Below are 18,377 nucleotides of genomic sequence, written 5' to 3' on the forward strand. Positions count from 1 at the left end.
AACGGATCACGCGCCTCTGCATATCACCCATCATGATGAAAGCTGTTCCCAGCTCGCGTGTGTTGCCGCAGCTCTGGTAGATGGTATGATTACCTTTAAACGTTCGCACCATGGATCCTGTCCAACACACCTCCTGCAGCGCTACGATGCCGAACCCCCGGTCTTTCAGTAGATCGGCGAGTATGCGGGTGCTCCCAATAAAGTTGAGAGATCGGCAGTTACACGTACCGAGTTTCCAATCGCAAGTCCTTTTTGTTCGCTGGGGTCGTTGCCGTTAGTCTCGGTTCGTATTATTCTGTTGCTGATTTTCCGTTACAATGTTTTTTTACGGCTGGCTCGTAGGGCCTGACACCAGCCTCCTACTTTCCGGAGGACCATAGTGCACAGTTAGCTTAGAGTCCTTCCCTGGCACTCTGACGTAGATCAGCCGCTCCTAACATGGGGATCAGACGCTATTGTGAGCCGCTCCTCTTGGAGAACAGACGCTCAGGTTTGCCGAAGCAAACCTCCCCCCCACCCACTACTCAGTCAGCCTACGACCAAAGCTCCCACCGGGGTTGGTTACCCGATCTTCTTTTAGGTTGCTCATAGTCTCCGGCCGGTACCGCGAGGAGGTAGGGATAGGAGTTGCTGGGCAGAGGCTAGTGGATCACAATGGGATCAGAATTGCGCAGCATACCCAGCCTTTACCGTGCCCTTTTGGCATTCAACATTATGCAAAATTATATTACAAATGTTAATAATGATAGTGCATCAAGTTGATATATGAGCTCTGTCTGGGTCGTAAATCCATAATAAAGACGATAAATTTCAGAAGTAGAATAACTCCGTAAAATTCCGGTGAATGAATTTTCAGCTGAACTTTTGGTTGAAATGCTAATTGTATTCTTGAAGAATTTTTCAATAATTCAAGAAATCAAAAATTTGTTATTCTAAACCGGCAGGTACTCCGGTCAAAAATATGGTTGATAACACTGGTCGTCGAGTTCAAGCACAATTACATCATACAAGTTAGTTTCTCTGTTTATCGAACTGTTTTTGATTGATGGATCAAAAATTAAAAAAAAAGTATGGCTCGATTATATTCGGATCTTATTTGCTCTAAATTGAAACTTTTGTATTCAGTAGGATCATGCTGGGAGAATGTGTTGAGTTCCTTTTCGTATAAAAAAATCATTAATAAATGGTGTTGTTTTTTAATCAATATTTAAATTTCCTTATCAATTTTCCAACACCTTATATATAATTCGTTACAATAAACACACTCTCCTTACCTCAACATGTACATACTCGCAGGAGTTACGAGAAAATTATCTGGAGGAATCCAGTATTGTCTGAAAACATGTCAGGCAATATTCAAAGAACAATACAGAAAGGAATCACAGGGGGAATCTCTCAAAGAATTTCAAAAGAAATCCCTGAATATGGAATCCCTAGAAAAATTGAAATCCGCGAAAGCAACTTAAGGAAATCCTAGATAAAAATCTGGTATAAATGAATAAAGGCTGTATCCTCAATAATCGGAACACATAAATACAGCTGTAACTCTGTAATAGATACACTGCTGATCAAAAGTTTGGGGTCACCCCCTCAAAACATGTCATGTTATTAAGTAAATTAACTCTTGATGTCATCGATTAAAAGTTTGGGGTCACGTCTCAATGTATCAGCCAAAAGTTTGGGGCCACTTTCGTAAAACATGAAGAAGTAATTTGGCGATATCTTCATCATCTATAATTAATTTTAATTCTTTTTGGCTCATTTTAAAGATACCCAGACAACCAGGGGTCGCATAAGAAACCACGTTGTACATCGTATAAAGTACTATTTTTAGTCACTATCGCATATATGTATGGCTGACTGACAATTTTCATCGCATATGATGTTATTTTTTGAACTTATTACGATGTATCAGGTAAAGTCATATAAGAATACAAATAAACTTTTATAAGGTATGAGCACATCGTAGTAGATGATATTCTGATGTTTTATTGCGATGAACTTCACTTATTCGCAAAAGCGTACGAGTGAACTCGCAAAGTATCAAATGAATTCACATAATTGCGTACTGCGATGATTATACGACTTCGCTTAGTACTGTTCTTGTTGTGTCAGTTTGCCTCGCATTAGTGTATGGATGAAATCGCATAAAAGTACAAATAAACTCTTTAAAGTGTGCATACAAACTCGCATAAGCTAGAAGCGTTTATGTTGACATTACGCGATTTGATATGTGATAACAATTAAAGAGTTTCTGTTGCACTGTGGAGGCAGTGCCAAAAAGCTACAAGAAAATGAACAGCCACAATTATGGTTGCAAAGTCTTCATTAATTGTTTGTTGGCTTGATAATCTACAATGGGAGGCGCTAGCCAGAGAGGGGTAGTGAAAACTGTACGAAAAAGCGTTTTTAGCCTGCCAAACATGCACAGCGCAAGTGAACCAAGAGCATTCTAACAAACACTGAGGCGAGTTAGAATATCATGAGAATTAATCAACTTGTTTCATAAGTAGCGTTTGGTGTTTTGTGTGAAGTGTGGCTCGACAATCCAGAGGTCACTAGTTCGATATCGAGCTGACAATAATTGTTTTTTTTTTAATTTTTAAATCGCATAAGATGCTAAATTGCGTCGCAATAGTGTACACGGTGCGTCGTATATGATATCGCTCCAAGTCATATAGCGTTATTATTGTTCCGTCAATGCACGTATAGTGCCCCCAAACTTTTGATCGGGAATGTACATTAAAATTGCTCAAATTTGGCCTAATAACATCTTAAGATGTGTTTATTTCACTTATAAAATTTCATGTGAATCGGTGCAGTACTTTTTGTTGCTGCAGTGAAAGAGTAGAATGTGCTCCAATTAATTTTTTACAGCCTCTAGTTTTTCTTGTCAGCGCTGCAACTTTTGGCAAAGGAATGGCTGAAATTTTGAACACAAATCTCTCAATCTACATTCGTTGTATACGCAAAATTAAAAAAAAAAAAAACGATGCGCTATCAACAATTGTATAGTTGAAACATGTACTGGGACTGAACGTGATTTTAGCCCCTCAGACAGCAATAAGTCAGCACCCTTTATTGTTTCGATTGTAGTATTTAAAGTACTATACCAATAGTCATCAAATTTTGCAGACATAATATACACATAATCAACTACCTTCTGTGGAAATTTCATGGAAATTAGCAGAGAAATTTAAAAGTTGTGAATAGGCAAACATCGTACATGAAAAACACAAATAAAAATTCACTAACACTCACCCCTATCAACACCAGTACCTTTCAAACCAATTGATAAAAGTTGATGAAATTTTGCAAGGAAGTGTCTATAAGTATCATAACTGCTAACAAAATTTCAAAATGATCTAGTATCTCGGGATAATTCTTTTATTTCTCGAGAATAATTTTGAGCATCCCGGTTGGAATGCCGGCATGCATCCCGTTAGAAATCCCTGAAAGAATCAATAAAATGGAATTCCGTGAGAATTCTCAGAAAGAAGATGCAAGTAAATCAATGAAGGGATCTATAAAGGTAAAAAATCAAGAAATTCAATTTCCATTTCGCATACACATTTTAGAGCCATACATTTTCTACGCGGCCTATAAAGCGTCCATTGATGTCTGTGATTACATGAACGATGAAAACCTGATGTGACTTCAGGAAGCGCTGAAAAGCGATGCCCTCGAACTGGTGTACTTCTCGAATCTATCTAGCAGGTAATGGAAAAGTCACGCCGGCACTTCGGCCGCCCGGAACAACTGCTCCAAAACCTGCTGGACAAGCTGGAATCCCCAACATCCTGAGGAATTTTGTTCCATTCGGAAACACACTGGAGCAACTCTGCGGCGCTGCTGATAAAGTCGCTGGTCGCCAAGCTGCCGGATTGGAAAAAGCGTGGGTCCATTACTGGTGAAGTCGACCGCTGACAGATTTCCTGATGGTTATCGTGGCAGACGCATGCGAAGCCAACGTCGACGTGGAGATCAATCCTCTGCCGTCGTCCGAAGCAGTTTCCCAGTCTGGAATAAAGAGGCCAAATGAGGCTGGACTGCACTGCCGTGTGCAGCATAGCTGTATCATGTTAAAAGGGATTCCCATAGAACATGGGACAACTATGCTTCACACGGCAGTGTACTTTGCGAAGCCTGCAGTTCGGTCGACAACGCAAGTGAAGAGAGGAAGCTGAAATCCAAGAATCATCGTCATCGGCACTGCACGAATTTCAAAGAGTACGCAGTACGCTGAGGGATTGAAGACGACCCACTAGAAGTTGTGCCATCCCAAGTAACATGTTTTAGTCAAATAAACTAGAAGAGGTTCTTAAAGCCATCATAAATCCAAAATAAAAGGTATTAGGTTTTATGTCAGTTCGGAAAACCTCTTCAAAACTAATTGGCAATCAAAATGTTACTTGGGATGTCTGCCTCAACGAGCACGGCGGGAAGTGCAAGTTCAAATCCCGCTGCAACATCGGTGACTGCAGAGAGTTCCACAACTCGCTCATGCATACGGTCGGAGACACGGCCGGGCTGAGTACACACATACGGGAAAACTACACGGTCTTGTTCCGGATCGTTCCTGTACAGCTGCACTGCGGAGGTAAAACAGTTTCGGTGTTGGCGTTCTTGGACGAGCTTCCGTTACACTGGTGGAGAAAATGCTCGCCCATTGTCTGGGCGCGGTCGGATAACAAGAGCGATTGACCTTCCGGTGAACGGGAAACACGTCGATAGTGGAGGATTCCGGAAGAATGAGTCTTTGGGCGTCGGGAATAGGCGTTGCAGCTGGCGGCAAGATGCTGTTGCACACAGTGCACACGGTGGACTAGTTGATGCCGCCGCATCAAAAGTTGGATTCGCAGGAACTTGCAGCACAATACGAATACATGCGTGGGCTGCCCTTCGAATCGTACGACGAACAGCCACAGTTGCTGATTGGGGCGTACTATTCACGCGTTTGTACCAATAGAAGCTAAGGTGCAATCGCGATGCGTTTAGGATGGACTGTGGCTGATAATCTCGGTGGCGACCGGTAACTATCTCTGCTGGAGAGCAATCATGCGTTGGAAGAATCGGTGGTGACAATTCTGCGAGGAATTACAGAGAAGAAACGGGGCCAGAAAATACGAGATGGAACCACCCAACTCGCTGGCGATCGCTGCGTAACCGGATTGCTGTTGAAGGCCCGGGGACAACAAGTTACCACGTTTCCTTTTCCGGACAGACCCGGAAGAACCACCACGAGCATGGTGGATCTCAATTCGAACGCAGAAAGTCAGGTTCATTACCAAATAAGACGGGTTCGAAATCCGAAGCGGCAACTCGTTGGAAACTGTACGAAGCATAAAAGAGGCAAAGCCGGCGGCACAGGCGCATTTGAAATAGAGAGTCTTGGGAGCGATCTGGGGTTCAAGTGCGGACCAAACGTTTTCGATGAGGCACCATGGCGAATTGTTGCCGCAACTGCATGAGGAAAAGCGACCGACGAGAAGGCTCGTGAAGCAAGTCCGGAGGATCACGATCGATTAGCGCAAGGAGAAGCGTTAGGCGATGCGCATAAGGGGGGCAAGTTGTCAGATGAGATCCTGGCAACAACAGCGGAAGCTGTCGGCATGATCAACACGCGACTACCATACTACTGTCGCAGAAATCGATCGAAAGCTAAGCACTGAAGATGAACCACTCCCAATGAGGAACAGCGTGGGGTGTCGACGAACCTCCTGAACATCAACCAATGATCGAAATGGATCGACGACTGGCAACAACACTAGCGGAAGCGGATGGAATGACCGAAACCGTAACACTGGTGTTGCGTACAGTTTTAGTACGCTTTGATGTTGGTTGGAACTGGTAACCCTGATGCACGAGTGGAATGTATAAGCGGCCGCACGAAGGCCGACGGTAGCGATAATTTTATGACTCGGCAGTGTCGTTTGGTTCACGAGGAAGATAGGAACTACACTCCGGTTAGGAGATTCCGTCTGTCCCGAGAACATTTACTACATTGTAAGTTAAATTACGTGATAAGTTTGAATATAATATAATTAAATAAATTTGCAGTATTGGAGCTGCCTGAAGTAGAAGCTGCTACCGATGTGTGGTTTTTGTTCCGCGACAAGTCGTCCTAACAACTGGTTTCGGAATACCTTCCGATGGTCAACCAGTGGTCGAAATGGTGCGACGATCAGCAACCGCTTCAAGATGGCGACTTGGTATTCGTGGTATCTGCTGAATAACTGAATAACTGAGGAAGATTACAAGTGGTAGTCGAAATACGCGTATCTGTCAAAGGATAAGCCAAATAAGGCGGAATTAATAGGGGGCTGTTCATAAACCACGTAGACCAAAATTTGGCCATCTCAAACCCCCCCCCCCCTCCCCCCTCGTAGACTTTTGTCCATACAAAAATTTTGAAATTTATATGGAGCGTAGACTTTGGCTAGACCCCCCCCCCCCTCCCCCCAAAAAGTCTACGTGGTTTATGAACGGCCCCAAGGTACAAAACTGATTACAGTCATTCGAAGAGGGTATTCTGCTTAGAGGGTTCGAAAAGTCGGTACAAGAACTAATTGAGCACTAACATTTCAAAAGGACGTAACTGTTTATGGAATCATCATTTTCCCACTAAGCTGTGGATTGCCATTTTTCTTCCCACGCATTCTACAATTTCTACTAGATAGGAAAAATGTGCTTTTTTATAATGCTAGTGGTTTGCATAGGGATAAAGAATGATTTAGAACTTTGAAGGAATATGTAATTTCAAAAAGCAGTTACACCCTTTTCAAATGGTGGTTTCAAATTTTACTATATTGAAAGATATCTAAGAAATTGTTCTAAGGAGCCCGTCCATAAGCTACGTTGAATTCCACTGAGAAAAGGGTTGCGACCGAAGCTTTGAACTTTGCAAAGTCTACGAATTTTTAAAGTTATTGTACATAGTAACAAAAGTCTACGAGGGAGAAGAGTGGTCTGAGATTACCGGATATTGCATAATTTATGGGCTGGGCAGCGCCTTCTAGCTAAAAGAAATACATTGGACGTAAACAATTTGTCCAGTTAGATGTGCCTATGGGATCATTGTGCACTACCTTAAAATAATCACATTTCACACAAAGGAAAGTCATTTGCATAAAGAATGACACTAATTGGTTCACCGCTTGCATACGTTTCTCTCAATGAAAAACGTAGTACGTACATGACTCATGTGTGGTTTTGCTTGAGCGTCAGCGACGCCGTATCGTTGAAGGCTTACAACATTCCTGAACTCCTGCGGCTCTAGCATCGTCGTTGTAGCCTTTGTAAAACTTTGATCCCGGATTACTTATTGGAAAAACTTTTCCTTTGTGGAGAAATTTACGGCGCTAGCGGGCAAGCCGCTTTGCGTTTGCTAAGTGTTTCATCTGATTGAAGTTCTTTTAAAGAGCTTTCTTAGCCGTCTTCGTTTTACTATCCCGAAGGATTGCTTTAAATTCACTTTGGATGCAATTTTTTCAAGCTATTACGCCCGTCAGATGCACATTTCCGGTACCCTGGAACACCGGAAAAAGCCGGCCGGTTGCTGTTACCCAATTTTCGGCCTTCGTCTTCATCATAAACAGCATCGTTCGTGTACCTCGTGAGGAGTTCCATGTTGGTCCCCATCTTTGGGGTGGTCCGTCTTCTTATCCTCGAGCTCCCACACGATGAGCAATTTGATTTCCCTCCCGGGCGCAGTTGTCAGTAAAAAGCGGAATCACCATCGTCCTCGTCGCTTGTACGACATCGTTCTGTACTCACAACTCAAGTGCTAGCTAGCTAGCTAGACACACGTTGATGAAATTGAGGGGCTGGCGGCTATGTGCGAATCCTATCCATCTGTGTCAGCGTTCGCCACTTCGCCATCGCCACCTTACCACCGACCTGGGACCAATTCTTGCAAACAAACTCCTGTGCGGCACTAAACGAATTAAATTTTAATTGAAAACTTTTTAATTAAATTAATGTCGCCTGTTATACTGCATGTGGTCGAATGATTCCCATAAGCGTATGCGAACTACTAAAAGGGTACTAAATTTACCGGAATTGAATGTTTCTGATAGATTCCAGCCGAAAGTAATCATTCGAACATAAAAAAAAAAACAATATGGCATAACTGGTCTACACATCGTGCAAGTAAACTACAAAACCGTGTTTGAATTCCGACAATAGTGATTTTTTCATAGCTGAACTTTATTTCTAATTCATTACTAATAAAAGAACATTATTTTTGCTCAGAACTATTTTAGTACGTCTTCAACCCCTGGTAACGTTCAACCACCCCTAACTCATCGCTCTTCATATGCCTCTTCTCTCATTACAGAAAGTCGATCCGGAATTAATCTTCACAAAGCAAGAACGAATCGGAAAGGGATCCTTCGGTGAAGTATTTAAGGGCGTTGACAACAGAACACAGCAGGTAAGAACCAAACCCATCTTTGCTCTTCTTAATGGTCCATGGTGATAAATTATCCATCTGCATGGCCCCCCACAGAAACGTGGAATCCATTCCTTTACAACGTTGCAACCTCTCCAGACTTTTCCTGCAATGCTACAAAGAAGACAATGACGAAGACGACTTCGACGACGGCAACCATGCCGGACCAAACTACTTAACGTAGAACTTTTCCTCGCCCGCAAATGATTTATTCGTTCGATTGAGGCGGAAAACTTTTTTCATTACATTAGCTAGTTTCTCTTCTGACGATATTGCTGTGATTTGAGGTCCTTCCTTTCCATCCCAATGTGTTCGAACAACTAACTACTATGTGAGAAGACATTTAATGGCGATAAATTTTTAATCTCTCGATCACCTGCAAGTTTTCCAAGGTGTGCATTCGTGTTGTCGTTTGGATTTTATCGTTTCTTCCACATAGTGGTTCATTGCAGAGGACATGAATATTATAAAATTTTCGAATTGTCGAAGAAATTTTGGTTATTTCGGGTAGGTTCTAGGAGAAATTCTATAGAAACGCCGGTGAATATCCTGGTGAGATTTTCGTAAGAATTTCGATTACAATAAAACGCAATCAGTGAAGTACTAGATTCGTAGTAATGAGCTGAACTTTTGTTTGTTTTGAAAAGGGAATTCTCCTGTGAAGCCGACGATTGCCAATCCAACCGGAAACTTTAACCTCAACACTTTGTCGTACATGACATTTAATAATTACACATCCCGGATGGAACATTGCGGGACTCCTGAGGTTATGTGAAAGCACTTCCGACCCAGCTCCGTGTCTAAACTAGTATTCGATCCTAGAAGTAACTTCCATGAATCTTGTACAGGTACCCGGATATCCCCAGACGCAGGAGCGCACCGGCTATAGCCGCCCAACTGGCGCTATTGAATGCGTTCCTTGCATCCAGTCCAGAGTCACTACTGCACAGTAGCGAATCCCCCTCCTCGTACGTTGGAGCGATATCTCGGTGGCCTTTTTAACCGACAAAATCTCCGCCTTGTCGATCAAGCATATTGGTCTATATGCTGACGGGTCTCCGGGTGGTTTCCTCGCCTGTGGCAAAAGCAGCATGTTCTGCCGCTTCCAAACCACTGGGAAAACTCCCTCGTCCAGGCATTTCTGCAAAGCAGATCTGAACTTCCCAGGAGCCAAAAACTACTTTTCGGAACTCCGTCCGGACCTGAGGCTTTACTTACGCCAAAGGAGTTTGAAATCCCCGCAAGTTCGTCATCGGTAACTCTCCCCTCGAAAATTCCAGTCCCCGGCGGTCCTATGAAAAAACGTGAAGGGCTCGAATCATGACGTGGAAATCCCCCTCGATGATCTTCTCCAGCATTCCATATAACTTTTTCGTAAAATAGATTAGAAGAGGTTATTAGAACCACCATAAAACCAACATAAAAGGTATCAGGTTTTATAGCGGTCTTGGCAACCTCTACAAGACTAATCGGCTATCAAAATGTTACTTGAGATCTCTGGCAACTGCTCGGTAGGCCATCAAGACCTAGATGGCATCAGCCCAAGGATTCTCATTGGCACTCTGACAGAGACAGGCCTTTTTGCTTGCCCTTATCTAGGTCTTCAGCATGTCGTTTGTTTCGCTCTTCCTTAGTTCGTGCTCGCTGTACCTGCCACCTGACCTGTATTCAGGTGCGGCGCAGGTCCGCAATCGCCTCAGTCCACCAGTAAGCCGGTGGTATCCCATTTTTCCGTTTTTTAAGGTGGACTCGCCTAGGCATGGTCGCATCGCACGCACGCGAGAGCCCTGCTACCAGTTCGCCTCCGCTTAGACTGAGTAGGTTTCGCTTACGGCGGAGCACCTTCCTAAATACCTTGTCGTCGAAGTATGATGTCTTCCACCTACGAGGGCTTGGCCTTGGCCTAGCCGCCTCTTCCTCAACCCGCTGGTGCCTGCTGTTGTTGTAGTCGTTACTGTAGCAAATCGCCAGGTGATCGCTATGAGTATAGCCATCGTCTACCCTCCAGTTCAAATTCCGTGTCGGTCCAGGACTACAAACCGACTAAAGGTACAATTGGTACCGACATTATCCAGATCGACATCTAGCATAGCCAGTGCCTCTAGCAGGATCTGACGCCCCGCTAGTTCGTAAAACGGCTTCCCCATTCCACAGCCCAGGCTTTGAAGTCATTCGCTATTATCACTGGCCTTCACTCTGTCAGCACGGTCGTCATACAGTCCAGCACCTGCGTGAACTGGTCGATCGACGTCCGCGGAGGCGCAAGTTAGCTACTTTGGCGACCACGAAGCTCTCATACCCATAGCTCTTCAAGTCCTGGACGTGATATGCACTTGTGATCCATTTTTCTGGTCCCATCGGCAACTCAATTGCTATTACCGGCGGGTACTCGGTATGGGTCCGATATCTGTCCCCCACTCAGAAACCGCCAGATAAAGCAGTTGCTGGGCTGCGTCACAGTGGTTCTGATGATTTCTGATGCTTGTCCCTTATGGCCTTCGCTGCCGGACGTCTGCACAGCTTGCTCCTGTCAGGGCCTTTACAGTCCCATGATTTGTGTCCTGGTTCCAGACATACTGATCAGTCCACCCTGAGCTTCCCTAGTCCTCGCCGTGCCGTGACGACCTCTTCCGCGTCAGCATTCTTATCTAGGTCCTTCATCCTCAGCGTCGCCGCTACTGTAAGAGCTCTCATCTCGAAACCCTCGTCAAGGACCTTTTCCGGAAGACTTTTGTAGGCGGCGCTCTTGCGCTCCTTGTCGCGCCTGAACTCGAGGATCATTTCAACCGTACGAGTACGTCTTATACTGCGCACGTCGGCTCCCAGATCCACGAGCTTGGCGTCGCTCCGCATCGTCTTCAAGACGTCCGATTACTTAGACTGTTCGGTCTTAATGACAAGCGCGTCGCCCTTTCGGTAAATCCGAGTAAATCATCTATTGTTCTTTTCACGGAAAAGCGAAACCGTAATGGTGTTCGACCTTTACGTCTCTTTGACTCTGAAATCAATGTGACTGAACAGGTAAAGTACGTTGGAGTCATTCTTGATTCCAAGCTTTCCTGAACACTTCATGTTGAGTTCAGAATCAAGAAAGCCTGTATGGCCTTCGGGCAATGTCGGCGAACCTTTGGTACAACTTGGGGTCTTAAACCCAAGTATATCAAATGGATTTACACAACTGTTGTTCGTCCAATATTGGCCTATGGATGTCTTGTGTGGTGGCAAAAGGGCGAAGTGAGAACGGTCCAATCAATATTAGGCCATCTCCAAAGGATGTGCTTAATGGCGATGTCTGGAGCGTTCTCTTCAACTCCTACGGCAGCGCTCGAAGTTTTCTTTGACGTTGCCCCGATACACATACATCTCAAACAATGACAATTGAATTGGGGCAAAGTTGTCCTTGCTCCAAGTGATCTTACCATTGCTTGTAATCTTCCATATAGGACATTTTCCTCGAAATTCCCTTTCCGGGAAGAGTGGACATCTGGAGAGAAGTATTTCAAACGGCATCTTATGTTACACTGATGGCTCCCTTCTCGAAGGTCGAGCAGGTGCTGGTGTTTATTCTCGTGAGCTAAGGCTGCACCAGTCTTATTCACTTGGTAGACACTGCACCGTTTTTCAGGCCTAAATCTTTGCTCTTATGTGCGGAGTGCAATCAGCACTTCAGCAGCACGTAATGGGCAAAGTAATATAGGGTCTTGTACCATTTGGGCAGGTGTACCTATTTTGGGCACTTGCCGTTATACCTAAGTCAATTTCAAACGGATTGATTTGAGATTTTGTATAGAGCTAGATACTGTACGTGCCTAACTCTGTACAAAAATTCAAATCAATCCGTTTGAAATTTACTTAGTTATAGCAGCATATGCCCAAAATAGGTACACCTGCCCAAATGGTACAAGACCCTACTTCTGTTCAGATAGCCAGGCTGCTATTGAAGCACTTGCTTCGGCCAACTCCAGGTCGAAGATAGTTATCGCTTGCCGAACTCAAATCGAGGAGCTGAATTCAACAAACGCTGTTCACCTTGTATGGGTACCTGGCCAAAGACTGGGTCAACAAAGTCGTTTTTTTGGAACAATGCTTTTTCGATTCCTTTTAGCGTCCAAAACAACTGTGCAGAATTTGGGAGCGATTGGTTGCGTCCCCGTATTCCGCTTTGCGATTCAAGTTTGTATGGAATTTAGTATGGGAATACGTGCTTTTTTGCATTTTTCTCATAAATTGAAATTTTTCGTCTAAAACTATCTAACTAATGACGTTGAAGCATAGCCTAGGATATGCCGAAAAACTTTGCCGAAGACCGCAAAGTGATCCGACACTTGTGAAAAAAGTTATAACGCACAGATTGCCTGGTGGTGCTTATCATTTAACATGTAAAGGAATAATATCAATAAGAAAATCGCAGTTTTTGGCCTAAGTTACCAAGCGAATAACTTTTTTCACAAGTGTCGGATCACTTTGCGGTCTTCGGCAAAGTTTTTCGGTATATCCTAGGCTATTCTTTAACGTCATTAGTTAAACGGTATTAGACAAAAGAAATCAAGTTATGAGTAAATTGCAAAAAAGTACGAATTCCCATACTAACTTCCATACAAATTTCAATCACAATGCGGAATACGGGGACGCAACCAATCGCTCCCAAATTTTGCACAGTTGTTTTGGTCGCAAAAAGGAGTCAAAAAAGCTTTGTTCCGGGTTGATGCGGTCAAATTTAAAGTTTCTCCATACAACGTTGACCCACTCACCAGTGGCCATTCTTCCATCTCTGGAAATGAATTGAATAATGAGTTAGCTCGCACTGGAACATCACATGACTTCATTGGCCCTGAGCCAGCTATTCCGGTATCCAAGTGTTGGGTAAAGCTTCAGATTGACACCTGGGCTGCCACTCAGCACAAACAATACTGGCATAGTTTGGAGTCATGTCGTCAAACAAAATAGTATTGTACTGATCTCTAGGGGTGGCAAAGTATCTAACAAATCTGTCAAAGCAAAATGGCAGCATGATGGTCAAAGCATTGACTGGCCATTTCCGACTCAGCTATCACATGGTGAATATTCAGCAAGCTGATTCATTTGCCTGTGATAGCTGTGAATCCGATTATGGAACTTCGTATCATTTAATATGTAACTGTCCAGTTTTTGCGCAATTGCGTTTCCGAGTACTCGGAAAGCACTTATTCAGTGAAGCTGACTTCAGAAACCTGAATCTTCAGGACGTTCTGTTGTTCTTGATCCGCTGTGGTAAAGAGCTATAGGCTCTCTTTACGCTTTATGCGTTATCACAGTGCCCTTTTCAGGGCGCTTTTTGAACCCATTGTGGTACGCTTATGCGTTATTTTATTACAGTGTCCTTTTCAGGACGCTATGTAAACCCATTGTGATACGCTTTTGCGTGTATGACGATCCTATTCCCTTATCTGTCCTTTCCCCTGTCCTATCCGTTTTCCTCCCCTTCTCCGTCAGGTAAATGTTAAATAGGCTCGTGTTCATGGCAATGGCACAAATTTCCCAAATGGAGGAGAACGTGCCTCTGGAGCCGGCCTACTGATACCTGATATCTCACCTCGAAACCCTCGTCAGGGACCTTTTTCGGCAGACTTTTGTAGGCGGCGGTCTTGCGTTCCTTGTCGCGCTTGAATTCGAGGATCATTTCACCCGTACGAGTACGTCTAATACTGCGTACTTCGGCTCCCAGATCCACGAGCTTGATGACGCTCCGCATCGCCTTCAAGACGTTCGATTACTTAGACTGTTCGGTCTTTATGACAAGCGCGTCGCCCTTCTGGCGCTTGGCACCTACACTCATGCGCACCCTACACGGAGAAACAAATGTATCCAAAAGTGAGTTCATTCCACTCAACTTCGAGATTGCGTGTGGGAAGCCAATTTTGAGTTGATGGAGTCGATTTTTTTTTGTTTTTATTTTTGTGTATTTTAACTTAGAGCTAATTCTACACTTCGATGGAGTCGATGTTGAGGTAGGTAGTTTGCATTTAGGCGTATACGGTCAAAGTACCTAGAGTCGAAGTTCTTTTTACTCAACCGACAGTTAAAATTACTCAACTTTCGGTACTATGTCACTTACTCAATTTTGGCTTCCCGCATCGAACTCTCAAAGTTGGGTTGTTTTGCTATTCATTCTCTGACCTGACAACAGTAAAGGGAGCGAATGAAAGGGGATGCAAAAAAGAACTCAAAAAGGAGTTTAAAAATACTCAATTTTGGGTTATCTTGTTTTTCAGTGTAGGATTCTCTAGCACATCTAGCGGTTTCTTTTTCTTTCTTTTCCGCTCAACTATGACCCAAAGGGGGTGCTCCTCCTGCCTAGTCCTGCCTAGTCCTGCCTGGCCGCCATCATGAAGCTTTCTCCGTTTATTGTCTTAACCGACACACAAGCCGGGAAAGAAACGGGGTTTCACGTTGGCACCCCCTAAGCAAACGTGGCCCTATAGCTGAGATTTAGACGATTTTATGGGTGTCGTACATTTTGAAAGTTAGTTTACTTATTTTACTAAGAGACGCCAACTTTTGGTCCGCGTGATATCAATTTTACCGAATCAAATTAACAATTTAAAAAAGTGTTATGTTTTGGGTGCTGAAAAACTGTTGGGGGCAAAACGCACCTTGAGGTGGGGCAATATGACCTCTGGCATTTTCCGCTTTGAATTCTAATGAGATACCAGGCGGCTCCATCTTACTATTCACGACAGCAAATGGAAGGTGTAGGAGGCAGATGGTAGTTAATAGGTTGATTCCATATAATCAGCGCACAATTGCTTAAATTGCGTGCGCTTCAAATTAGCCAATCTTTCCAAATGTGGAAAATCATCGTTTTCCACACTTTTAATTCGAATATTCTTTGCATAATTGGGCTTGTCCGGCTCAGTTTTACGTCTAGTTTGCTTGCATCGAATGGAACTTTACTTATATAATGAAATAGCATAAGGGCGTTTTGCCCCGGGGGTGCGTATTACCTCAGGTTACCCTACCTGCGCAGTTTCCTTCTACCGTCTCCGATGTCCTTAAAAGAGACCTATTTAAGCCACTCGTTTCGAAGGGGTGAACATCGCCACTACCACCAAGACTACAAATGCCAATATATTAGGAAGGTTAAACATGTATTGAAAACACATCTATATACGATAACAATACCTGAACGAGAAAAAATTGACGAGTAGTAGACCAACTTTAAATTATATTACACTGTTCATGTTATGACAACGACAATTGACCATTTTTCCCCGAAAGCCATTTGTAAAGTTTTAATCCATTTTATGTTTGCTCTTGTAACCCTTCTCTCCCTACTTCCCAGGTTGTGGCAATCAAAATTATCGACCTAGAGGAAGCGGAAGATGAGATCGAAGACATACAACAGGAAATTATGGTGCTATCACAGTGTGACTCCCCCTTCGTCACCAAATACTTCGGGTCATATCTTAAGGTAAGTCTATCTTCAAATGATTATTTTTCTGAATGCTAGATCTAAGTTGCTCCAAGTGGGTAGTTGAATGTTTTTTGTACATTGCATTTTGAAAATATCACTCTTTATCTCTTGAGAAGCGTTACTGCGATAGTTGTGACGTAAAACCTCAATATACACGTAATTATTATAGTGATTTGCAGGAATAAACCTTAACGTAAAACCTTTTATCCTTTTCCCCGGTGGCTATCGCCAACAACGAACGGTTGAGGAGTGAACTGTCGCACTGCAGAAAGCTCTCACAACAGCTTTAAATCTATCATCCACCCTCCTTTTCAAGTATCTTAACTATTATTCATATAACGAGCACAGCATACAAATTCATCGTGACATCATCCAGAATAGCACAGAGTATAGACTGCTGAATGGTACCCAGCCAAACTATGTTCGTACATAGTCTAGTGGTTGCAGTTAAGTCGCTTTGCTCTAACGGAGCTCGACTACTGTACTGTCTGTAGGGGATCGGCAATAGGAAAGCGATGGCATCATTCAGAATAGATTTTCTCCAATCTCGTTCCAATAATGGCTTTCACCAAGTGCAGTAGAATCCATCTTTCGCATCTGTGATATAAAATAAGTGCACATAGCTCAGCGTATACATTAGTGCGATTATTGGAAAAGCCAGCGAACAGTCATTTCACTTCACTTTTAGGTAGTGCATGCCGCCACTTGATGGCCATTGCAGCAACGACGACGCAACCCCGTTCTGAAAGCTGTTTCGCAAGTCCCAACGCCAACACTAAATGCGATTGTGGGAAAGACAATTGCATTCAGTTGAGAAATCAATAAATTTGTGCATAATTGAATCGATAAATAAGCTGCAATCATCGTTCTTGGCGGTGCGATTAAACTGTAGTTGCAGCCAGAAGCGCCTTAGAAGAGCTTTGCAAACAGCCACGTCTAGGAGATAAATGCGTTTTCAGTAATTAAAACAATCACTTTTAAGAACTATAATGACTGGCAGTACTTTGTTGGTAGTGAATTGATATACCCGACAAAATGAGTTAAATTGCTAGCACTCTCTCTAAAAAAAGTGGGTCGCCATTCTTGCAGGCTTCACTTCATTAGCTGATGTTTCTGTGATTACCATTTGACAGTTAGGTTGATGACTGGTTGACAGCCACATTTGATATCAGTCAATGCGATACGCATGCATTCATAGCAGCAAGCAACAGTGGTAAACGGTAAATGGCCACTTGCTCCGCCGTGCCAAAATTAGCATGCATTATTCGTAAAAACAAGTCACGTTGCAGCAGTTAGTTTGGGTACGCTAGATATGGACGTGGGAGTAAACCGTTTGTTATGGTTAACATTAACCCTTCGTCTGTCGCTTGAGTACAGGGTTTTCATATACTTAATACATTTCATAGCACACATGAAACCACTCCTGTGACGTACGTAAGATTTTGCCAATTGAAACAAATTGGACTCTAAATGTTTGCTTGGTATATTATCCCGCAAATGTGCCCGTGTAGCTGCCGGCTTAGAATAGCACTACGGACCCCTGTTCCGGGGGTAAAAGTCCTCCAAACAGGGGATCCCAATCCAAGGTGTCAGGCGACCCGTGCTGAGCAATGAATGGTTGAGGGGTTTAAAAGATGCTCGATCGTTAACGGAGCCCGTAACGTGAGTAGATCCCCTTTACGGGTTGCGTTACGGAGTAAGGTCTATCAATCCGAAATCTAGTGTCGTCTTTTTTTCTAATTTATGAATATAGATTGTACTGATTCTATGGTCATTATGCATAAAACTGTTGGTCATCCTCTAAGTTTTTTTCCATAGATGATAGATTACGATTAAGTTTTGTATTCTAATACAGCAGGCATACCACAGTGTTTATTTTATTCCAGATATTATAAAGACACGGACAACGTCTTCAGCTTTCGGCTGTACAGACTGTTTTGAATTTAACACTAGACAACGGACAAACGGAGCATCCACCAATGGAAACGGGGAAGAAACTATTCTCACGAAATGTTTCAACGCCCGAAGCGGGAATTGAACCCTCACCCCATTGCATGGTGCGATTATAAGCTTGGTGGCACTAACCGCACGGCAACGAGGCTCCACGTATAATACTATCAGGGGTTCTCAAACTTTTTCAGCTTGCGACCCACTTTTGATTTTCATTGAATTTGGCGACCCATTAGCACATACGTCATTTTAGAAAATTTGGGTTGACTTTTGGAATACATAAATTTTATCGCGTTCATAGTTTTTGATAAACCTACGTTATGTAGCACTTAAACTCACTGCTACATTTCATTTTTTCAAATCAAAATAAAGTTGAGGTGCTCAAGTGATCAGTTTTTTTTTGTCTTAAGAATTTGAAATATGTTTACAATTTTATCATACAAATTTAAAAAGTGTAGTTCAATGCAATGATATAAAACACCACAAAAACCAAAAAAAAATCGGTGGATATTACCAAGCGTT

General features: G+C 43.2%; 1 protein-coding gene across 8 annotated transcripts in view; it reads left to right on the top strand.

Annotated features, from left to right (window-relative positions):
- LOC109404231 (serine/threonine-protein kinase 24) overlaps positions 1-18,377 on the top strand; it is a 261,291-nt gene that overhangs the window by 221,414 nt on the left and 21,500 nt on the right. For all 8 annotated transcript variants that reach the window (XM_029869084.2, XM_029869081.2, XM_029869083.2 and 5 more), the window contains 2 exons: positions 8,339-8,434; positions 15,774-15,902. In XM_029869084.2, the coding sequence (XP_029724944.1) occupies positions 8,339-8,434; positions 15,774-15,902 (225 nt within the window). The remainder of the gene's footprint in view (positions 1-8,338; positions 8,435-15,773; positions 15,903-18,377) is intronic.

This window comes from Aedes albopictus, chromosome 2, assembly GCF_035046485.1.
Source record: "Aedes albopictus strain Foshan chromosome 2, AalbF5, whole genome shotgun sequence".
NCBI classification, from domain to species: domain Eukaryota; kingdom Metazoa; phylum Arthropoda; class Insecta; order Diptera; family Culicidae; genus Aedes; species Aedes albopictus.